Raw genomic sequence first — 24,640 nt, forward strand, 5'->3', positions numbered from 1 at the left:
GTTAACAATCTGCCTGCCAATGCAGGGGACACAGGTTCGATCCCTGGTCCGGGAAGATCCCACATGCCGTGGAGCTACCTATGCCCGTGCGCCACAACTACTGAGCCTGCGCTTTAGAGCCTGTGAGCCACAACTACTGAGCCCTCGTGCCACAACTACTGAAGCCCACATGCCTAGAGCCTGTGCTCTGCAACGAGAAGCCACAGCAATGAGAAGCCCGCTCACCACAACGAAGAGTAGCCCCGCTCGCCGCAACTAGAGAAAGCCCGCATGCAGCAACAAAGACCCAGTGCAGCCCCAAAAAATAAATAAACAAACAAATAAATAAATAAAAAGACTATTGTTCAAACCCTTGATCTTTCTTTTATCTGTGGCTTCTCCAGCACCCACAGGGGGAAAAAGGCTGACTTCATGGCGGAGACAGTTACGTGCATCTTATTTTATTCTCACAACAGCCTACAAGGGAAGTACTATTACCTACTACATTAGAGATGAGGAAATGGACATCCAGAGATTCCAGTGGCTAACTCACCATCTCCAAGAACAGCTGGCACAGCTGGGGCCCTGAGTGGGCCTCAGACTCTTACCCATCAGGACAGTGTGTCTGTTAGTCTCTGAGTTCTGACAATGTCTAAATGTTTTTATCTCAGCCATAATCTTAAAAAACAAAACAGCATGAGTACCTTCTAACCAAGTATTGCTTCAGAAGGCATCACAGTGACTCCAAGTGGTAATACTTTAACTGTCACAGCTATGTGTTATGTCATAAAGAACACATTTCATAATTGTGTTCAGTTCCAGCAAAGGCCAGATGACATCACAGCAGTCTGGAGGCACAGAGGCTCTGCAGCAGTCTCACTAAGGTGAAGGTGGGAGAGACTGGGATCATTTCTCAGTACATAGTGGCACAGGCATCCCCACCAGAGTCCCACCACTGCCACAGTCCTAGCACTACTCATGTGGTGAGCAGTGACTTAGATTCAGCAAAACAATCACCAGTTCATAGTAAGTTGTATAGTTCTATAGAAACTGTAGGCAGAGTTTTATGTCTGTATACATTTTATAACATAATAAAGATAGCATTGAAGTTATATTAAAAAATGTTAATGGGGGCTTCCCTGGAGGCGCAGTGGTTGAGAGTCCGCCTGCCGATGCAGGGGACGCAGGTTCGTGCCCCGGTCCGGGAAGATCCCACATGCCGCAGAGCGGCTGGGCCCGTGACCCATGGCCGCTGAGCCTGGGCGTCCGGAGCCTGTGCTCCGCAACGGGAGAGGCCGCAACAGTGAGAGGCCCGCGTACCACAAAAAAAAAAAAAAATGTTAATGGATCTATGCATTTCTCAAATTTTGAGAAACACGATTAGGATATTTTGCTTCCTTAAATGTATCACAGTGTCATTCTTCTACCTAGAGAGCGCCATCTAACAATGTGAGAGTTGAAGGTAAAAAGTTTCTGGATCCTAAAGCTTGGTTTGGAGGGAGATCACAAGTATCTACAACCAGATCGAGTGGAGATCAAGTTCTTGCCTTCTCACTGTAGTTTCATTTGGGGTTAATTGCTAGAAAAACAGCAGTACCCAACCCCCAAACACGTAGTTAATAGGTAATAAAGCTGTACAAAGTTTCCAAATTTCAACTATAGGATGAATTTTTAAACTTTAGCATTTCTTTACATCTTGCCTTTCCCTCACTCAAAAGTGAGAAAAAAGGAATTATTTTGTCCCCGGAGGTACGTTATATGAAGAAATGGACAAATTAAGAGGAAACTTTCACATCTCTGTATGGCACAACTTCCAAGGATTAGAACATCCAATACAGTTTGACATCAGCTTCTTAACATGGACAATATGGTTTAGCAAAGCTTGTTCAACATTTTGCTACCTCCATCTTTTCAGCTGCAATAAACAGCTACTTAAATTTGAGAGAAGCAAGACTTTAATGAAGAATGCTACAAGTTATGGACAATAATTCTCATTTTAAAAAAATTACAGAAAACACTTTACTGAAATTCTTTTTTCCTAAAAAGACAGTCTTTAAGGATGTCTGAGAGACAGCAAGCACAACACAGTACAAAAGGAGAAGGGAATGTTGAATTCCAGTGCAAGACACTAACACAGCACAATTAGGGAATCAGGCGGAAGCAACCATTTCACAAAGAATGGAATTAGGCATTTATACTCAATCAGGATTTTTTTAAGCTTTAAAAGTCCAGCATAAAGAAGGGAATTGGGAAGAGAGGATGGGGAGAGGGGCTAAGCTTATCTACAATCACCATTTTACCAAAAAACACACTGGTTCAACCACGTGAGAAGTGGAGGTTAAACCTGCCTACATAGCCCAGCAAATAGAGCAAATGCCAAGGCAGTCACGTCTAGGAGTTGATGTCACAACTGGCTAAACAATTTTTAAAGGGACTCTGATTCCACCAGGACTGGTTTCTCATCAACCTGGGCTCATGACAGATGAAGTTCCTTTGCATGTGCATCAGAAGGCCAAAGCTTTACCTGGAACAAGTTCGCTCCAAGTAATGCTCATGTTGCTGGTTTTAACAGGTCATGGAGTCAAAAGTGACTCCTAACAGACTCCACCATTTCCTAGGAGAAGGTTCTACTGATTACCAGGGATTTAAATTCAAGCAAACCACTAAAGAAGGGAAATACTAATGGTATTCTGGCACTGTACAAGCTATGTGCCTGTCATCTCTGTCAAGGACATGGGGTGGACTTGGCTTTGTTTCTCAGCTCCATGATCTCCAACTGTGATGAAGTGGAACTGGAACCTCCCCCACATGGGAGGAAGATGCCCAAAATTCTCATCCCAGCCCAGCTTCTGAAAGAAACAGCAGACTACCAGGGGCTATTATTAGGAACCATGCTCCTGTGAATTCTGTGGAAATGAAGGCCTGTTTCAGTTCATGCCAAGTCTTTTCATGGTCCGCCAGCGATCCTTAATCATCACAGCTGTTCGGTTAACAAATGGGTAGTTTTTAGAAATGGCGGCCCAGTTTCCTTCCCCGTACTTCTGCACTCCAGCCTTGACCCACTCGCTTTCCTCTACAGTCCACTTCTGCAAAAAAAAACAAAGGATTTATCACAACCTGTGTTTCCACTTATTTATATTTTCATATAGTAAAGAGGTAAACTCAATCCTAGGAGAATAATCTGAACCCAAAGGAAGGATTTATACTTTTAAAACATGATATAGAATATAAGTTAACACCATGGATTTGGACATTTCCTAATTTTCAGTGTCCTGCCATTTCATCCTCAACTGATAACCATTTCTGGATTCAAAATTTCAAACGTGTGTTGTTCATGGTTAGGAAATGCGTCAGCTTTCTGACCACCTAGATTTTTCTTCCAGAGAGTATTTAACTTAGTTTGGATTATCTGAAAATGACAAATAAAATTTTTTACCAGGTGCATGGGTAGTCTATGCCTGTGAGATGTGGGTACTTATTTTCTCTCTCTTCTACCTACACAACCAGAAAAGATCAGAAAAGAGAATTTAAAATTACCTGCTTTCTTGTTATATTGGTTGTACTCTCTTCATCTGGTGCTGCTGGAAAACATTAAAAGTAGACTCATTTCAGAGCTTACCTCCTCGGCACAAACCATAAGAAAAAGACATAGAACGTCTCCAAAGGGAAAACTTGATTCAAATTTTACAAACTTTGAGAAAAGAAAGGACATCACTAAAGGATAATTTGGTTTTGTCCTCTGCTTGCAAGATACCAATCATTTCAGTCCATGAGAATCTGTACAAAGCAAATACTTTACAATCAGGCATTCAATAAATGTTGGTTAATGATGGATTTCAGGCTCTTTAGTAAAAGCACTATCATTTTCTCAACTTACTGAGGAACTGTGGTATTTAAAATCCTAATATATATATATATACACATGCATATATATATATATGCATGTGTAATATATATATTTGTGTATATATATACACATATTTGAGTGTGTGTATGTACATATATAATTTCTGCTTTATAACCCCTTGTTAATTACTGCTTTGAAATAACACAGTTTTACTGTTTTTGAATTTCCAAATCCTTGATTGTTAGATATAAGTAAAATTTGGGGGCTTCCCTGGTGGCGCAGTGGTTGAGAATCCACCTGCCAATGCAGGGGACATGGGTTCGAGCCCTGGTCCGGGAAGATCCCACATGCTGCAGAGCAGCTAAGCCTGTGCGCCACAACTATTGAGCCTGCGCTCTAGAGACCATGAGCCACAAATACTGAGCCCGTGAGCCACAACTACTGAAGCCCGTGTGCCTAGACCCTGTGCTCCGCAACGAGAAGCCACCACAATGAGAAGCCCATGCGCTGCAACGAAGAGTAGCCCCCACTCGCCACAACTAGAGAAAACACGCACACAGCAACAAAGACCCAACATAGCCAAAACTAAATAAATAAATACATTTTTTAAAAAATTTGGCTCAATTCTTCAAGCATAAAGAATGGGGTAATGATTATTGCTTCCCACTCCAACAGACCATGTGAGATCTGGTCAAACTCTACCCTCTTATCCTATGGAAATAGATCAGGCCTCAAAAACAGGGACCAAGATAATATTTTAAAGGACCAGGGGGCTACAGGAGGGTATACAAGTATAATGGACATGCCATCTCAAGCCAACAAGAGCCAGTTAAAAAGCTGCAAGAAAAGGCAAAGTTGCATAAATGTGAAACTTGCTACAGTGTCTGCCTCAGCAGACGCCACTGTCCCAGTAAGGCTTCCTGAAGAGTGAAGAAAGGTGACTCAGGAAAAGGGATACTTACAGGAGCACATTATTTATTTTTAAATTATGAAGTATTTCATGATATAGTAGAAGCCGATTTCTGAAACTGACAAATCTGGACTGCATCAGAAGTGGATGTTTTCTAGAACTTTTATATCCTGTTCTTAAAATATTTAATGCCACTTTTATTGTTACTTCTCCCATTTTCTATGTAATCTTGATTTTCCCAACTATGCTTTTGCCAATGAAAGGTCATTTTTAAGGGCAAAACCTTTGAGGTTGGCAAAGGATTACTGTTGCTGCTGTGTTACAGAAGTCTTCAGAATCTCCAAAACTAAGGTTTAGCATGTATATATTTCCATCAGAGAGCAAAATACGTGGTGGGAGAGATCCTAATGCAAATACTATGAAGTTCAATATTAATTAAGGAAAAGTAAAGTTTCTCATCTTAGAAAAAAACACATATATAGAAACGGGTAAGAGATTATTTACTTAAATAAGACATGTAAGGAATGACCACTTCTACCTTTTCTAATTAAAAAACTTTAGGAAGAACATCAACTACAATTAAATATAGGATTTATTAAACCAAACCAGGAGTTTTCTTTAAATATAAAGCGTTGCTTTGATAGTCTCCATTGTTTAATGGGAAAAGACATAAAACTGATTCCTCATGAATCACAATGAGGAACTTTTAAACTTTTTCTAGTTTGGAGACAAGCAATTTCTGGAACATTGATGTGACAGTAACATGCACCTACACTTCAGCAAGTGTCAAGGAGAGACCAATGAGAATCTTCTGGCTTACCCTGAACTTGAAACAGTTCGTCCTCTTCTACCCAAGTCTCTTTTTCTTCAACCCCATTAGAGTTGTTCCACTTGCCTTTGGGTACTCTGAGGGAACATCAGCGAGAGGACAAGGTGTAAAACAAAGTCATCCCAGGTCATCCCATACTCTGTCCTTAGCTCTACTCGTGGCCCTGTATTCCTCCCTGTTCTGCTGTGACCACATTCGAGATTCACCTACACACAACTCCCAAATCTTGACCTGGCCAGGCCTCTCCATGTCAACATCCCCCAGGTTTCAGGACCATCTCTCAAACTCAGCACTGGATACATCACCATCCCCCTCAATGATCTGTTCATTTTCCTGTTGTTTGGTTGGTTGGTTGGTTGGTTTGGTTTGGACTCTATTACAGATTTCAGCATTCTTCTAACCTAGAGCTGCAAATTCCTTCCCCTCCATCACAGACATGCTCTATTCCTATCTCTGGACTGTTCTCCTTTCCCTCCCCATTCCCCTAGTCCAAGCCCATGGTCCAATACCTTTCACCAGTATTACACTAGCCTCTTAACTGGAGTCTCTCCCCACTAGCCCCTTCCCCTTCCAAAGCCACCTGAACAATCATCCTAAAATTACCACATCCCTCCCCTATTCAGTGATGGCTCCTCACTGCCTAAACAATGAAGCCTAAATGCCCATATGGGGGAATCAAGATCATGCAGTCTGGCCTGTCAGTTTCTCAGCAGTTCCTCCTGTCCCCACCAACACCCACACAGCCCTCTGCTCCTCCTTCCTCCTGTAAGTTCTGTGCTTTCCTGCCTCTCTATTTGCTGTTCTCTCTCCTTGGGATTCCCTTCCCTGCCAAGTGAAGTCCTGCCCATCTTTCAAGGCCATCGTTCTCAATGAAGACTGCCCAACACATACAAAAAGCCCCCGCTCCTCTGCCCTTATGATAGTGCTTCCACTTTATTACACAACCGTATCACGACATACCCTTAACCATAAGCACCTTGACGGCAGGGACCATATCCTCATTTGTCTACTCCAAACACCGGGCACAGTAACACACACCCTCATAGAAGCTGGAGAGATACTAGCTAAACTAATAATGAGATTATCAAAGAACTGTAAAGGACTTATACCATCAAAGATTAGAATAGTAAGCAAACAAGAATCATTCCTGTGAACATGAAATTTTGAGTACTTGGGTGCAACCAAAAACAGTCCCAAACCTGAAAAATAATCCAAAACCCAAGTTATTAAATAAATGAAAATTATAGTCACTCTTACAGAACATAGCACAAATCTGACCTCAGAATTATAACATCCTTTACAAAACAAACATGGAAAGTATCTGAACTAAGTTTTGAAGAATTTATATAGATCAAAGTCACCGAAAAACCTGACCAAGAGAGTAGAAACAAACTGTTGTTTCCTTCCCCGCTATAAAAAAAATTTATTTTTAAGGCTGTCTGGGTATTTTGCAAATGAAAGCAGTTTGCTTAATAAGTGCATAAACATGAAAAAAATTCCTTGAGTTCCATGAGTTTTCTATGCAATTACCTAAGTGGCTGGGACAAATGGTGGACTCTTTACTTTTCTTTATTTTTAAATTGGATCATATCCCCCAAAGGGTTATTTCTAAGAATAACTGATTTGCTTGAGACAAAAAAAAAATTACACGAGTTTTTTTCTTCTCAGGATATTAGCTGTGTCAATTACTATTCATAAATAAAGGTCAGACAGCATTACAGTTTCAGTTTTCCATCTATTTATCCAAGTCCTGGGATAAAAACTGATTTTAACCTCAGGGTCCATCATTTTCACCTAAGTGGCTATTCACCCTTCCTGCAGACAGTCTTTGCAGATCACTTGGTAACTTTCTGCTCCTCCTCTGAACTCAGCATTTGCTATTACATGTATAAACATTTTGGTATTTCTTAACTTCTCATGTTGTGGAAGGGGCTGAGACCTTGGTCCTCATCTTAACTGTTAGGTGGCCGTGAGGGCAAGCCGGGTCACTTCCTGGCTCATTGCGCTCCTGACTGGCGAAGTTAAAACTTAATGGTCTAGAGGGGTTGGCAAACTACAGCCTGTGGCTGCTGGTTTTGTATAGCCCTTGAACTAAGAATGGTTTTTACATTTTCCAAAGGGTTGTGTAAAAAAAAAAAAAACCAAAACAGAAGAATATGCAACAGAGACACAAAGCCTAAAATGTTTACCCTTTGCTAGCCTTTTATAGAAGTTTTGCATGTGGCCCCTTAAATTGCAAGAACCAAGAACTGTTACTTTGTTTGGTTAGTAAACTATCTAGTAAGCACTAGTTCTGTGCTGTGGGGGATATAAAAATATAGTAGTCGTGGCCCTGCCGTCTAGGTGATAGACCCTAATCCTGCCTTCCCCTCCTCAGATTCCACTGGCCCAGCTTCCCCTGGGTCCTGACTGCTCACCGGGCAGCAGTCTCCAGCCACCCTCCTGTTCTCCTTTCCCTCAGTGTCTGTTCAAAAGCCCTCAGTGGTGTCTGCTCAGAGGCTTTCTGATTAGGTGTATTAGACTTATCTGGGGCACAGTTAGCAAAGCAGATTAGAGAACACTACCCTGTCCCTTCTAATTCAGTAGACAGGAGCCTGGGAATATATATTTTTTTAAACACTGCACAGGTAATTGTGATATGAAGCCCCTCTTGAGAACCTCTGCCTGATAGAATATAATAGGAACTCAAAATCTGGCCCATCTACCCATCCAGACTTTTCTCCCTTCATCCTCTCTGTGCCCTATATTCTCCTGCCATACAGACTACATGACATTTTCCGGCTCATACCAGGCTTTCTCATGCTGTAATTCAAGAGGCTCCTGTTTCCTAGAACCGACCTCCCAATATTACTGGATGACCTCCTACTCATTCTTCAAGGCCAGCTCAACACTTGCTCCTCAGCAAGGTTGCTCCACCCACAACTCTGCTGCCCAGGCCCAGCTCTTCTTCCCTGCAGCTCCCAAGGCACCTCACATATGCTTCGTTTAGAGCCGGGGTCATAGGATCCCTTTTTTTTGTAAAGGGCCAGTAGTACCTTCAGCTTTGCAGGCCTTACTGTCTTTGTTGCAACTACTCAACTCAAGGTAGCATCAAAAGCAGCCACAGATAATACAAAATTCATGGGTGTGGCTGTGTTCCAATAAACTTTATTTACAAAAACAGGCAGCAGGTGGATTTAGCCAAGGGGCCATAATTTGCCCACCTCTGCTTGAGAGTACCCATCATACTTCATACCCTTGACACATGAGAGAGGTATATCTGAAACCTTCACAGAGTCTCCCATTTATAAAACCACTGTAATCATGCACTCTCTCCAGTTTCCTTGTCTGTTCATGGGAGCAATACTTATACTTCATAGAATTGCTGTGAGGGGTAGAGGAGATCAGGTATCAAATGAGAGCAATAGTGTGCTGACTGCATCTGCCTGCCCAGCCAATGACTCACTCACTTCCAGATGCAGGAAGTGGTGCATATAGTGCAGATTTGTGCCCGAGTATAAATCATTTATCAGATGCCACAGCCCTACAGGGCACCCAGCACAAGCATGCCAGGACACAGGTCCCCCAACAGCTGTAACAGAGAGCAGTAGTAGAGATGGCAGTAACCGTGGGAGATCAGTGAGGTGATCACTGACAGCAGGGTGACCAGGGGAAATTTATGGAGGAGGCAGAGTTTTAAGAGGCAGCTTGGTGTACGTGGTATACAGGCCACGGGCTTTTGTGTCAAGACTGACTGGGATTAAAAATCTCAAAGCCCAATTTTGCCATTTTTTATCTGTGTGACTTCAGGTTAAGTTAGTAACTTTTCTGAACCTTCCTCACCTATAAAGTGGGGCTAGTAAATCACTCACAGAGTGAGTGTAGATATTCAGTAAGATAATATGTGAAAGTGCTTGGCCCGCAGAAAGTATTTAGTCAACATCAGCTTCTCTTCTCTTTGAAAGACAGATGGGATTTTGATAAGCAATGGTGGAGGAATGATAGTCCGAATGTGGGGAATGAGAGGCAGCAAGAAGAGTACGGTAGTAGAAACAGGGTTCCAGGGAGAGCAAGCAGACCAGTTTGCCTAGAGGAAAGATCCACAAGAGGGCACAAATGGTAGCAAAACTGAAAGCCAGGTTGGGGGTCATGATGGGGAGCAAAATGAAAGCATTCTAACCACTGCCCCACAGAACCTAGCAGAATGTGAGAGATTAGTAATTACTGAATTTGCCAAGTCTCAAAATGCTCATAGAACGTGCAAAACTATAAATATTCATAAATCTCTTTTAAGGATCAAAGTATAACGTGGCCCAATTCAAACAAACTTCCTTTAACAAACAAGACTAATATTTAGTAGTCAAGGCACTCAGAAGTTTGCTAAAAATGGAAGCAGCGGTGAGTAGGAGGCTCTGACACCCTTTCACCCTCACTCCTGCCTAGTGCAATGCCTGGAAGCCCACATGCGGGGCATCAGAACTGGCAGGATGGCTATGACGTCACTCCCCACCCTGAGTCACATTCTAGCAGTCTGAGCAAGCCTTGGTGGTGAATAACTTAGCTGAAAGTTACTTCATTCCCGGAAGCAATACCAGGCATAACCAGGACCACCAACCAGCCCCCAAACTTCTACAAAGAAGGTCTTCATACTTGGGATTCTTCTCCCCAGGGAGGGGTTGGTTGAGGATGGTGGGCTTGGATGGTGAAGCAGGAATGACTTCCTGGGAGGAGTCGAGGCCTGCGCTGGGCTCAGTGCTCTGGCTGTCCTCCTCCAAAACCAATCGGCTTATTGTCATGCGCTTGTTCTTGGGCTGCAGTTCAGAGCCACCCTCACCCTCAGCAGGGGCTGAACTTTCGTTTTCATCTTTTCTCGGTCTCTTGTTTTTGAGGGCTGGTGATGGTGGGCACACTTTATTAGGAAATACCATATCTTTCTGGTCCAGTTTTGAGAAGACTGCCTCAGAATCTTGTGCACTGGACAGAGTCTTGAAAGCTGCTTTCAGAGCCGTAATTCCAATGGTGGTTGGAGTGTTCTGTAGCTGCCTACAAATAATGCAAACATAACAGAGATCAGTTTCACCATTGTGGATGCTTGTCCAAGCAGCCACAACTTTTTCAAAGTGGGAAGCTTCAAATTAGAAACTCCTCACGTTGAGAACTCTTCATTAAAAAAAACAAAAACAGAGAGGGTGCGTGATACAAGCTTTATTTATAAAAGCTTCCATTTGTAAGTGTTAAACAGAGGCTTCAAATATGATATGTAAGTTGAACTATGGAGCTTAAACTTCAAGTAAGAGAACCCTAAAGGAACTAGGGCCAATGATACTCCCTCCAGAGACCTCTTCAGCCTGTGTGCTGTCTAACCCATTAGTCTGCATGGACTAAAGTGGTGCTTTCCACAATGCAAGAACTCTGTGTAGTGCCTAACAACTACAGTCCATCTGGACAACCAGCTGATAAGCCAGAAATCCCACCTTGAAGTCTAAACTCTTCTTCCAGCTGTCCCAGTCCAACCCTCATGTGAGAGAAGTAAAAGACTGGCCTCCATTCTGCCCTCTTTCTCCTACACTACACTTATAAATGGGATCTTGAGAATTCTCAGAGTGAGAAGAGTGCCACACAGTCTTGGAGAAACTGCCTTTTCAAAATAAAGTTCATCTATCATTTGGATGTTTTAAGTAAAAACTGTTAGGAGAGGGCAAACTGGCAGCCTGCAGGCCAAACCCAGCTGGCAGATGTGTCTTGTCTAAGCTATTCAGGTTTTTTTTTTTTTTTAATTGGACTAACCGCCAACATTCAAAAATTGGGAAATCTCAAAAAAAAATTTTTGGACGTCTCACATAAAAATTTGAACTGAAGTTTGGACATCTTTGGACAGCTCACGTAGCAACAATCACATGAAGCTGGAAAGCATGCCCTCTCTGTGTCCCAGTCCCGTGCTCTCAACTGTATTATCCTAGACCCACTTTGCTCCTTTACATCTCCTACTGGGCCCCCAAAGACATCTAAACGTGTGACCTCTGCTTTGTTAACTGGTCCTGGGAATCTGATTCACAAGTGTGAGCACTGCATTAAGAGATGAGGTATCAACAGGGAAGTACTGAGTAGATACAGGTGAGGCAAGGAGAGAGAAACAGAAGGAAAGAACCTTTGAGGAATAGCCAGTCAGGAACTTCTGCCAAGGATCTGACGTCCCGTTTTCAATATTCACATCTTCCCAGGATGTGCTCTGTAAATCCCACAGTGCCTTCCACGAGTAACCCAGTAACATGTTAAGAGGTCAAACCACTGATCCTGCTCGAAGATAACGACTATGCTTCCCACACATCACCCCAGTGTTTCAGCCAACATCACAAAAGGGCATCTCTCTCACCTGGCAGGTTCTCTGAGTGGCTTTTCAACAGGCTCTGGTGCTGGCTGTTTATCTTCCTTCACTGTGGTTGAGGTGGAAGACTCAGATTTCAAAGCCTTTTTGGCCATCTGGGAAAGGAAAGATGTCGTCAGGAAAAGGAAGTCACAGAATTTCATTAACTGCTTCTTTCACCATGAACATACTCAATATGCAAGCATGCTCACTTACAAACCCAATTTAGGCATAGACTAGAGGAGGACATAAAAAGGGATCGAACTTACAAGAATTATCTCAAATTTCTTCCTCCCTTCCCTCAAAAAGTGGCTCACAGTTTTCTATACTAAAGGAGAACTCAACCTGAGTGGTGCTAAAAGCATCTTGATGTTCCAAGAATTCTGAAAGGTTATTTTGGACAACAAATACTTAAATGATTTTACTTTGTATCTCCTCTTCTATCCTTCCAATCTCATCCCTAATTTAGTTTCTGAATACCTAATAGACCTTTGGGGTCATATGCAAAAGTCAAATCTTTTTTTTTTTTTAACTTAGGGATGACTGATGTCTACATTAATGTCTTTTAGTTTGTGTATAGAATTTTTCATGATTGTTTCCACAAATGTTTTGCCTATTAACAACTCTTTGAAAATCCTTACTTGTACCACATGAAGCCCTCAGTAGGCCAATCTTGCTCTAACTCCAGCTGCTCCTCTGTTACCCTCAGACTGAACTTCTACACATTTCCAGTCAGTCCAGTATCATTCCATTTTAGATTGCATGTCTGTAAGGAGTGGTATCTTAAGAGCTGAGAATTCTGTCCTCAACAGAAAGAGTAACAGGTTATTTTCCAGTTACCTGAATATGAAGGAAGGGTTCCTAGGCCAGGCTCAAGTATCCTGACACTTGCTCCTTGAACACTCCAAACTATCTGCTTTACAAATAATTTTGAGAATTGCCAAATGATTGCTAGGATCACTGACACTATCCTGATATGGGCCTTGCAGATCTACTGTTAGGAACTAGGATAATTTGAACACTCTCAAAATCCTTGTTTTAAAAAAAACCCTCTCGGGCTTCCCTGGTGGCGCAGTGGTTGAGAGTCCGCCTGCCGATGCAGGGGACACGGGTTCGTGCCCCGGTCCGGGAAGATCCCACATGCCATGGAGCGGCTAGGTCCATGAGCCATGGCCGCTGAGCCTATGTGTCCAGAGCCTGTGCTCCGCAACGGGAGAGGCCACAACAGTGAGAAGCCCGCGTACCACAAAAAAAAAAAAACCTCTCACTCAGTTCATGGTCCACCTTCTATGACAGACTAGGTTCTAATTCTTCCCTGTGCTGTCTTGAGCCTCACTGCATCCATTCTTTGTGCTTATCCCTCTGATCCAGTTAAAGTATGTCTTCATTTGGCCTCTCTTGCTAATCATACTCTAGTCACACTTTTCTCCAGTTATGCCTCCTTCCTGTCAACAACCCCATCATACCACATCTATCAAACCACTCTTCCTCTCCCAAACTTAACTCAGATTTCATGTCCTTTGGGAACCACCATCAGTTGTAATTGAATGTTCTCCTACTTTAACCACACAGATGAATGCCACATAGAGGAAGTAAAAATGGGAGGTGAGGGAAACTAGGAATGTTGCATTTGCCTCTGCCAGGATCTCTGCTTCTGAATATTTAAGGCATTTAATTAAGAAAGATAGCACATATAATTCAGTTTTTTCCACACATTTAGTCTTTTCACTTTAAAAAAGAGCTGTCCTTTTCTAACTGCCTACACATCCTCCAGGCTACATCACAGTTACGGGAAGAGAAGGCCAAGCCCCACCGTGAGGAGGTAGGGCTCTGCATCATCCAGGTGACTCTCCAGGAAGCGCAGCATCTTCTGCTGGAAGGTTTCGTAGGAAAAGTTCTGGATAACAGGGTGGGCCAAGTTCTTTTCACGGATAATGTTCAGGAGATCATTTCTCAGCTTCTACACAAAGGACCAATTTTTGCAATGTGAGAAAGAAAAACTCCAGTAAAAATTAAATGATGATGAGTTAAAACAAAGCTATCAGAACGTTCACAATGCTGTCAATGATTATCACTGGTACACATATAAGAAGGGAAGCCTACCACAATGTAGAACAAGTCAAAAAATTACTGATCAGCCACAGTAGGCTACTATGTAGCTATAAAAAAAAAAAGGATGAAGAACTTAACATCTAAAGTACCTTTATACTTTTACATAAAGATCTTTAAACTTCCGAAAAAAGAAAACCAAAAAGGATGAAAAGTTCCCTATGTACTAATATAAAAAGATCTCCAAGATATATTAAGGGAAACAAGCAATTTGCAAAATGCTCAAATTAGTGTGTAGAATATGCTCACATATGTATATGGGAAGAACAGGAAAAATTGGATATATGTGTATGTCTGTATATATACACACATGCATACTTATTTGCTTGCATATGCACAGAATATCTCTGTTAAGAATAAAAGAAAAAAACATTGGTTGCCTCTAAGGAGAGGAACGAGATGGCTGAGTCAGACATGAGAGAATTTTCACTAAGCTCTTTTGTTGTACCTTTCGAATGTTGTATTACATATATGTATTACCTTTTCAAAAACTGAAAATTTATATTTATAAAGGAAAAAAAATAAGAGCAGGGTACCAACAGAGCTTTTGACACCAGAAAATAGAAGATAAGTCCTCACCAAGGCAGATTCTCAAGTCTGCAGGATCAATGTTTATGTAAAGTCAGAAGTGTTAATACCAGTGCTGATCACTAAAGTTCTGTCAGAAAGCTGACAGTAATGGGCAAGTAAATGATTTATGTAAAATTTTCAAACAAATTTTTGAAATGCCATTCTAACAGTAAGTTATCCGGGATAAAAGGCAACATGCTCAAGGTGCTGAATATTTAAAGGCGAATATTTAGATAACATTCCTGACAGAGAACCCTTTCCCTGTTTCCCCACAAAAGGCAATGAGCTGGATTTAGGTCACGGGAGCAAAAATATATCAAATTTACCTGAGTTGTGGGGTCCTTGGACATATGTTTTTTCAAAATTTTTGAAGCCTTTTCAAATTCTTTGTTTTTGATACAAATAATGACTGCCTACAAAAGGGGGAAAAAGACTTTTTTAAAAACTGTTGTAATAATGAAAGGTATAATTAGAATATCAAATATCAAAATAAGCTCAACTAAAAAGTAAAACTGAGTCTTACATACCCAAGAACTTTTTCACATTCTATCAAATTCCTGTATTTAAAAACTAACAATTATTATTCAAGCGTATGAACAACCGTACGCTCTTTCAGTGTGTAAGGTAGTAGATTTTCAACATTACATTGGATTAAAAAAAAAATAGCTGATAAAGCAAAATCTGATCTCCTGGATTACAGACATTTACTCAATCTGAATAGGGCTTCCTAAGGAAAGGCAAAATGGACAGGAGTCATCCCAGGTCCCCAGAACAACTGGTTTTGTTCTTTTTGGATGCAAAAGCTTTGATGTAATGGGGGGAATGAGAGGAGGAGATACTGTGGGCGGGGGGGGGGGGGGGGGATAATTTGCTGACCACAGAGTTCTGCTACTTCCATTCAGGAAAGGCCTGAGGCCAGTTCGCTAGGAGAACCAGCACAGCCTCTCATACTGTAAACCCCAGCGGGCCAACTCCAGTTAAAGTGTGCAGGGAATTGCTGAGACAAACCCAGCTCAGCCACAAGCAGCAAAGGAAGGACAAAGTTTCAGGTAGGATGAGAAGGTCTCATCAGCCACAGAGAAAAAGGAGAATCCTTTCGTCAAGACCCCCCCAAGAGAACATATGTAGAGGGCAAATAACAGTGATTGAAAATTAAAAAGGATATTTAAAAAAACATATGTGCACTTTTTTTAAAAATTAGAAAAGCAAGGAAAAATTGGGACCACCTGGAGTTATCTAACAGGATAAAGTAGCTACCTTAAATCCAGTCTCAAAGAAACCTATCTCACACAGGAAAAAGGGAAGAAAAACTGGTCCATAGATATTTTCAGTCTTCACAGGGAAGAATTTAAGGAGAAACATACAGACCAAGAGAAGGAGGACTAGCAAGGGAATTCAGAAAGTACAACTCTCTGGTGCTTCTGTCCTCCACATGCTGAACACAGCCATACAGGGCAAAGGAAACTGGTGTCAAATGCTTCTGAAGAGCAGGCACAACACTAAGTTCCTACTGCCAGGGAGGGAACAAAGTAAATAAGTCTTTTCATTTTAATCAGATCATCATATTCACTTTTACATCATTTTCAGCAGAAAAACTATACTAAGACTATACTTATTTTCTTGAAGCATACAAAGGTTTTACTTTTTATAAATCATTTAGGTCCTATTACATTGTTTTTTTTTAAAGATTTTTTTTGATGTGGACCATTTTTAAAGTCTTTATTGAATTTGCTACTATATTGCTTCTGTTTTATGTTTTGGTTCTTTGGCCACGAGGCACTGGAATCTTAGGTCCCCAACCAGGGATCGAACCCACACTTCCCGCATTGGAAGGCAGTCTTAACCACTGGACCGCCAGGGAAGTCCCAGGTCCTATTACATTTTAAAATGTTATTTAACTTGCATAAAGTAAAATTAACTTTTTTGGCATACTGTTCTAACACATGTATCAACTTCTGTAACCACCACAATGATACCAAAAACCTTGGATCAAATAAACCTCCCTTGTGCTGCACTCTGTAGTCACCTCCTCCCCATCCCTAACCCCTGATCTTTTCACTGTTTCATCTCTTCAGAATGTCATATAAATGGAATCATACAGTATATATGAAATCACACAGCTTAATTTTTAAAGGATGTAGCCTTGAGTCTAGCTTCTTTCCCTCAGTATAATGTCCTGGAGATCTATCTGTATTGTTGCATTATCAGTAGTTCCTGCTATCTTATTGATGAAGCAGTGTTCTGTTGTATGGATGTACCAGTTTGTTTATCCATTCACTCACTGGAAAAACAGTTGGGTGGTCTGCAATTCTGGTGATTATGAATAGAGGTGTTAAAACATTTATGTACAGGTTTTGGTGTGACCATAACTTCATTTCTCTAAGGTAAATACCCAGGGGTGGGACTGCTGGGTCATTTGGAAAATGCATGTTTATAAGAAATGGCCAAACTGTTTTCTTGAATGGCTATACCATTCTGCACCCCATCAGCAATGTATGAGGGTTCCAGTTGCTCCACATTCACACTAGCACTTGTTAGTGTTAGTAGTTTTTAAAGTTTAGCCACTCTCATAGGTATGTCCCAGTATTCTCTGTGGTTTTAATTTGTATTTCCCTATTGACTAAATGATGAGCATCTTTTCATGTGCTTATTTGCTATCTGTGTATTCTCTTTGGTTGTTTTTTTAAAATAGTGGTGTTTGTTTTCTTGTTCATTTTGAGAGTTCATTCTCTGAACAGTGTTTTTCTCAGAACAAAAGTTTTAATTTTGATGAAGTCCACTTTATGCTCTTGCAGATCTTGCTTTTAGTGTCATATCTAAAAACTTTTTTGCCTAAGTCCAGGACATGAAGATTTTTTTTTTCAAGTTTTCTTCTAAAAGTTTTATAGTTTTACATTTTACATTCAGATTATGATCCACTTTGAATCAATTTTGGTATGAGTTTTAGGTCAAAGTTCATTTATTTTTTGCATAGGGACATCCAATTGTTTTAATTCCAGTTGTTGAAGACTATCCTTTTTCCGTTGAATATCTTTTTCCATTGAAATGCCCTCATGTTTTTTGTTAAAAATTGATCAGTCATATTTGTGTGGGTCTATTTCTGGACTCTCTCTTCTGTTCCACGAATCTATATATCTACAGTCATGAGTACTGTAGCTTTATAGTAATTCTTAAAATTGGGTAGTGAGTCCTCCAGCTTCATTCTTCTTTTACAAAATTGTTTTCGTTATTTTAGTCTTTTTTTTAACCTTACCATATGTCTTTTAGAATCAGTATCGACAGAAAATCCTGCTGAGATTGTGATTAGAATTATATTAAATCCATAGATTAATTGGAGAGAACTGACATCTTAACTATATTAGGTCTTCCAATCCATGAACAGGGTATGTCTTTCCATTTAATAGGTTGTGATTTCTTCATCAGCATTTTGTTGTTTTCCACATACAGATCCTACACATGTTTTGTTAGACTTATACATATTTTCCTTTTCTTTTTTGGAGCTATTGTAAATAACTGTTTTGGTAATTTCATTGCAGATTTTCATTTTCATTTCATTTCACTGCTAGCAATATGAAAATATGATTGATTTTATGTGTTGATCTTGTATCCTGCAGTCTGGCTAAACTTACTTATTATAGCTTTTTTGGTATATTCCACGGAATTTTCTGTATGGATAGCCATGTCATCTGGAAAAAGGGACAATTTTATTCCTTGTTTTCCAGTCTGTTGCCTTTTATTTCTTTTTCTTGACTTACTGCACTGGCTAGGTCTGCTGGTATGATGTAGAGTGGAAGTGGTGAGAACGGACACCTTTGCCTTATTTTGGATCTTAAGGTTAAAGCATTCCATTCTTCACCATTAACTATGTTACCTGTAGTTTTTTTTGTAGATGCCTTTTATCAGGTTGAGGAAGTTCCCTTCTATTCCTGGTGTGCTGAGTGTTTTTACCATGAACTAATGTTGAATCTTGTCAAACGTTTTTTTGCTTCAATTGATATGACCATATGGTTTTTCCTTTGGACCAACAGGGTAAATTACATTCACTGATTTTCAAATACTGAATCAGCCTTGCATTCCTGGGGCTTTAGTTTCCCTATTCTGCCACACACTAACTGCATCTGCATCCAGGACTAAGCATCAGGATAGACAGTAAAAAAAAAAAGGAATGGAATCCACTTCAAGTTCTGGGAGTCACAGCTCCACTGCTAAAGAGAAGGGCTTCTCTTCCTTTAGGTTTAGGTGCCTGCTCTCCTGCCACTGTCATCACTGGGTCACTGCTGCTACCAGTGTAGTAATGCCTGGGTGCTAGGATAGAGAAGGGAAAAAAGGAAAAAAAAAAAACCAAAAAACGAGATTTCTTCCACCCTCTCTGATCCTTAGCAGATCCCCTTTCCTGCTCTTCAGACCAGAGAGAGCCTCTCTTGGAGTTCTTTCTATTCACACCTGGGGTGCACTTCCAGGTTTCAGGATCCTTCAAGTCCAGGCCTGGTGATACTGGAAAGGGAAAAAATGGTAATCTACTCATCACCAGTTTGGACCTTCATATTCTGGTCTTCTCCATTAGCTTACTACCCTTTACATTTCTGAGTTCTCCATTCATTCTGTCCAGGATTTATACTTGCATTAAGAAAGACAGAAGAAGGGCTTCCCTGGGTCCAATGGTTAAGACTCTGTGCTTCCACTGCAGGGGGCACAGTTTTGATCCCTGGTCAGGGAACTAAGATTACACATGCCATGTGGTGTGGCCAAAAATAAATAAATAAATGAAAGAAGAATATGCTTATCTATCTTTCCCAGAACTGGAACACAGCTCTCCTACTATGTTTAATTTGTGAAACAAGAAAGGAAATGTGAATGCTTTCAAAATCTTAATTGAAAGTCTGCCTCCGAAGTTTGTACTATGAGCTTTTTTAAAACTATGCATTAATTTCCTGAGAAGTTTTTTCATTTGTTTTTGTTTTTTAAGAGATCAAACTTTGCTTTTTGAAAACTTGAAAGTTTTTGAAATAAGTATAATTTCTTCTCTTATGTTTCTGTTAAGGTTCTTACCATCTAAGCAATAGCAATGGTCTCTGGCTAACTTAAACAAAAGGGAAATTCCAAGCACAGATTTTCAATATAGGTGAGATAGGTTTATGTTAGAGGCAAGGCCAGAAAGGACATAAGAAGAGAAAACCAAACTCACAGAAATGAAGAAAGGCTAAAAAAGCAAACTCACCAAAGAAACCAGGCTGTTATGGGAAGCACAGATGCTCAAAAAGCCTTGACAAAGCTTTTTGTTTCAAGAATTAAAGTTTCAAGACATTGTGTCTATGCACCAGCCCCTCAAATGTGGTAAGGTCCTCAAAGAAAATCAAGGTGCTATTACCAAAGGTACACAGCAAAAGCACCACCTAAATGCTTCCCAAGAACATGCCATATATGTTACTCTCTCCTGTTCACAGAAATCTGAGGCATCTCTCTTTTAGTTATGAAAAGAAAACCAATGTAGTCTCAATATTATTATCAGCTTACAGAAGCAATTCTCAAACTTTTTGGTCTCAGGATTCTTTCTTTATACTGTAAACTGTTAATGAGGACCCCAAAGAGCTTTTGTTTATGTGGGTTATATCGGTTGTATTCACTGTATTAGAAATATAAAACTGAGAAAAATTTTAAATATTTATTAATTCATTAAAAAATAACAAACTCATTACAGGTTAACATAAATAACATATCTTTATGAAAAATTACTTATTTAATAAAAGTTTAATGAGAAGGGTGGCATTGTTTTACATTTTTCCAAATCTCCTTAATACCTGGTTTAATAGAAGAAAGATGGTATTCTCATATCTGCTTCTGCATTTCTTCTGTTGTGATATGTTGTTTTGGTTGAAATATATTAAAAAATCTGGCCTCACACAGATATAAAGTTGGAAAAGGGAGTAGTATTTTAATAGCTCTTTCAGAAAATGTGGACATTCTTCTTTGACTCTACACCAAACTTTGGCAAGTGAACTCTTCATCGTTATTACATTAAAATCTGTTAGTCTGTCTTGCACTTTTAATGGATCTGTTACCCATGAATGATTTTGCAATACAATTCATCGATCATTTGGAAATTAGTGGTTTACTGAGTCATGATCTTCCAAATGTTGATACATTCATTAAAAATCTTTTTAAAAATCACAGTTGTTAATATCACCATCAATCATATCAGAAAAGTCTGAATATTGGGAAGCTACCAAGCACATGAATATAAGTTTTCCAAAATTCTGATTTTCACCTGAAAGCTTGAATTTTACCTCTGCCAACAAATACTGTCACTTGTTCTCCTTGAAGTGACTGCCAGATTACCACATCTGAATAACCAAAGTTTGTCAGTTATTTCAAGTAAAAATGGTACTCCATTACAAAAGCAGCTAGATCAGCAGCATGCAACTCAATCACACAAGTACTTATCGGGAAGAAAACCATCATGTTTTTGTATGCAGCAGAAATGCTACAGAAAAACTTCCTATATTGTCAGACTAAATACTGGAAAAACGTCTGCTCAAGACTTAGTAAAATTAGTAATTTTTACTGCTTCATCAAAGACATTCTTAATTAAAACTGGCTGTTTTTTATTTTTTAAACTGCAAGCATGTGGCAATGAAGAATACAATGACTACCAGTACAATTTACCACTGCCTTGGTCACGGTCACGCTAAAGCACCAGAAATTTTTACCCGTCACTGTTTTTGCATCATCAGTGTAAATGTCAGTGCACTGAAAACCTCAACTAACATTTTGGCATTATTGTAAAGATAGTTTTGACCCCTGAAAGGGTCCCGAAGACCTGCAAAGATCCCTGGATCATACATTGAGAAGCTCTAACTTAACAAACAACTTATTTGATAAGCTTTTTAAAAAATTTAATAAACTTTAAGATAAATTGCTGTGATACTTTAGAGATCTTAAAAACGCATCAAAAAGCTTCAATGAGCCGAGGTATTCCAAGGTAACAAATTCTATGACTAAATGAGAAATTAAAGAAATAAATCAGAGACGTGATACAGTATCATTTAATAACTTGGATATCAAGGTAACTATGGTAGCCAGCCTCTAAGATGGCTCCCAGTGATACCCACCTCCTGCATAGTGCGATTCCACCCACAAATTCCAGCTGGTCAGGTCTGTGTGGCCAAGAGCATATGGCAGAAGTGGTATGTCACTTCTGAGATAAGTTTATAAAGACTACAGCTTTCTGTCTTGGGCTCTTGTTCTCTGGGATCCTCTAGGGGAAGCAAGCTATCTCGTTGTAAGTAGCCCTAAGGAGAGGCGAGGAGCTGAAGTCTCCAGCCAACAGCCAGCGAGGAAGTGAGTCCTGCTAACATCCATGTGAGGGAGCATGGAAGCAGACCCATCAGTCCTGGTTGAGTCTTGAGATGACTGCAACCCTGGCAGGCAGCTTGACTATCATCTCACGAGAGACCTCGAGTAGGAAACACAGCTAAATCACTACCAGCTTCTTGACTCTTGGAAACTGATAGATAATATTTATTGTTTTAAGCTGTTAAATTTGGGGTTGATGATAATATTTATTGTTTTAAGCTGTTAAATTTGGGGTTAATTTGTTACACAGCAGTCAACAGTAATATAGTAAGTAACAAGAGATCTGGTACCTGGTGGAAAATGAAAAAGCAGAAGGGAGTCAACATAAGAAAATGGTTGACTATTTTAAGGGAATCTGGTTTTCCTTAATAGATTTTTCCTAATGAAGCCCCCAAACAGATCTATGAACTTAAATAATAAATATTCAACTAAAGATAAAAGCCCATAGACTCTACCAGAAGAGCAGCCAGAAGACAGATCTATACCCCTTGTGTTCTGAAGGAGTTGCATTTCTGAATTAGCTGGCTACTTAACAGTAGTTACATAAAGTACCCTGAACTGGTACCACTTCTTCCCATCCAAAAGATCCTTAGCTATTCTGCAAGTAGCCCTGGATTTCTCCTCCCTTGCTAATATGTCTTTTCTGGCATTTTACCTCCAACACAAACCTGACTTACCTATACTAAAAATCTATTCTTGCAATCGTTCCTCCTTGGAATTGGAATTTCCTAAGCATTCTTTGTAAGTCCAACAGTAGTTCCTGCCCAAGGTCCTTAACTGAATAATCTGCACCCCACACAGTTTTTTACCTGTTGTTTTTTTAAACAGGGTGTCTGAGTACCCAGCACATAGCCAAGGGACAGAAAGTCTTTGCTAAACAAGGTTTTGTCCCTTACCCCACCCCCACCCCCAAGATCCCATCCTTTTATGAGGTGCTGTTATCTTTTCTTACCAATTTCCTTACTTTTACCGCCAAGGCAATGCTGAGCTGTTGTCCTTCAGTCCCCACCTCTGCATCTGCTTCCACACCCCCAGCCTTGGTTATTGGAGAAGAAAAAGCTTTTTCTGACTGGTTTCCATGGCTGCTTCAATGTTTTAAATATAAATAAGTTCCAGTACTTGAAGCTACCTGAGCCATGACATAGTTCCAGTCCCAAATTCCTAGACACTCTACAAGCTTTTTTCTTATCGAGAACACTGCCTGCGCCAGCCTTCTACCACTACTGTTTTTCAAAATGGCTGGTATCTCAGCACCTCTGATTCTGTCTGTTCAAGGGGAATGTTCCCTAAGCCTCTTTCTGCAATTGCATGAAAGAGCTCAAAGCATTCCCACATTTCCCAAGGCACCAGCTATTCTCCTTGGTCTATAATAAACAAGGGTGACAAGATCCTAGCCCATTTACTTTTAGCCCTTTCACAGTGCTGCTCTGAATGGTAATAACCACCTACAAAATGTCATTCTTCAATGCCAACTCACTTCCTGTGTACTGTGGCCCCTCCTGCCAGGGCCACAAGGGAGACCACCAAAATCACAAAAGCTGAGCCATTAACAGTTCTTTCCAAGTCTGGGCTAGGAAAGGGTCACCTGATTTTCGAAATAACATCTATGTGTGTGAGTTATGTGTTCTGAGTGTGCTCTGCTCACTTGCTCTCTCTCCATCCCTGTTTGTCCTCCACCCCACACAAAAAAGATAAGCAGATTCCTCAAAGACCTCTGATCTTTGGTAAAAGAAAAAAAAATTTAAAATAGAGCCTTACAGCCTCCTTGACCAGTTTTCTACTGGATTCGACCACTGCCTCTGTCAGTGTAAATTCCGTTTTAATCATCTCCAGCACATTGATAGCTGATTCCAGTGGTGTGAGCTCAGCCTCCATATCAAAGGAACAGTCTAGGACAAAGAGCACAATTTTCACTTTAACCTATTTTCTGAAGAGCAGAAGAATTATGTTCATATATATATATATGTGTATATATATATATATATATATATATAGAAAAGAAACATGCAAATATAGTAAGATTTGCATTTAATTTGCTTACATACTGGCTACAGGCTTACAAACATGTTAAGGGTCCAAATTCAAATCCATGAATTTCAAGTGACTAATTTTCAAGACAGGTAAAAAGTTATTTTTTAACACATGCATCTGTATCTCAAATGGCAGGATCAGATACAAACGGCCAGAAACTAAAGATCATTTTGCTAAACAGCTGTCAAGTTCAATTTAGGAAAAGAAAAAAAAAGTGCTCATAGTTTAAAAAGACTCTACTATGGAGGAAAAATGGCCATCTTCACATAATTCACTTTACAAAGCAACAAAGTTGGGGCGAGCAAGAAACAGGTGGGAGGAAATAAAAAACGTAGAAAAGCAGCCAAGAGAATACTAAGTGGAGAAAACTAAGGCCAGAGAATAAACACCGTGATTGAAACATAGTAGCCCACCTTAACCCTGAACCCTTCAGTCTAGGATGTAAGTTTGAAAACAACGTAACCCTAAATAAGTGAAGCCCAGAGAAGAACATAAAAAATAGCCATACCTAAATTTTCTCCTTCTTCAATGCGCGACAGACACTGCATAACCCGCAGCAGCCGAGACACGGTATGCTCCTTCCCCAAGGGCCTGACAAGCAAAGCTGGGAGAGAAGACATTGTTGGCTCGGCGACCCCCCAGCCGCTACACTCGGGCCCCACAGATCGC

The 24,640-nt window shown here is 40.3% G+C and overlaps 2 protein-coding genes across 7 annotated transcripts in view; one reads left to right on the forward strand and one right to left on the reverse strand.

Moving 5' to 3' along the window:
• The window catches only part of NIP7 (nucleolar pre-rRNA processing protein NIP7), an 82,645-nt gene that overhangs the window by 9,249 nt on the left and 48,756 nt on the right, over positions 1-24,640 (forward strand). Inside the window, exon 5 of one of the 2 annotated variants that reach the window (XM_059999647.1) lies at positions 26-344. The exons of the other annotated variant lie outside the window; for it this stretch is intronic. Coding sequence (XP_059855630.1) covers positions 26-259 — 234 coding nt within the window. The 3' untranslated portion in view covers positions 260-344. Of the gene's footprint in view, positions 1-25; positions 345-24,640 lie in introns of those variants that run through there. 2 annotated transcript variants of the gene reach the window in all.
• TERF2 (telomeric repeat binding factor 2) overlaps positions 1,917-24,640 on the reverse strand; it is a 37,620-nt gene continuing 14,896 nt past the window's right edge. For 4 of the 5 annotated variants that reach the window (XM_059999642.1, XM_059999641.1, XM_059999644.1 and 1 more), the window contains 9 exons: positions 24,480-24,575; positions 23,699-23,829; positions 14,914-15,000; positions 13,722-13,868; positions 11,918-12,024; positions 10,195-10,587; positions 5,557-5,642; positions 3,517-3,560; positions 1,917-3,065 (listed from right to left, as the gene is read on the reverse strand). In XM_059999642.1, the coding sequence (XP_059855625.1) occupies positions 2,907-3,065; positions 3,517-3,560; positions 5,557-5,642; positions 10,195-10,587; positions 11,918-12,024; positions 13,722-13,868; positions 14,914-15,000; positions 23,699-23,829; positions 24,480-24,575 (1,250 nt within the window). In that variant the 3' untranslated portion in view covers positions 1,917-2,906. The remainder of the gene's footprint in view (positions 3,066-3,516; positions 3,561-5,556; positions 5,643-10,194; positions 10,588-11,917; positions 12,025-13,721; positions 13,869-14,913; positions 15,001-23,698; positions 23,830-24,479; positions 24,576-24,640) is intronic. The other variant, XM_059999645.1, reaches the window with a different exon arrangement.

This window comes from Delphinus delphis, chromosome 20, assembly GCF_949987515.2.
Source record: "Delphinus delphis chromosome 20, mDelDel1.2, whole genome shotgun sequence".
Lineage (NCBI taxonomy): Eukaryota > Metazoa > Chordata > Mammalia > Artiodactyla > Delphinidae > Delphinus > Delphinus delphis.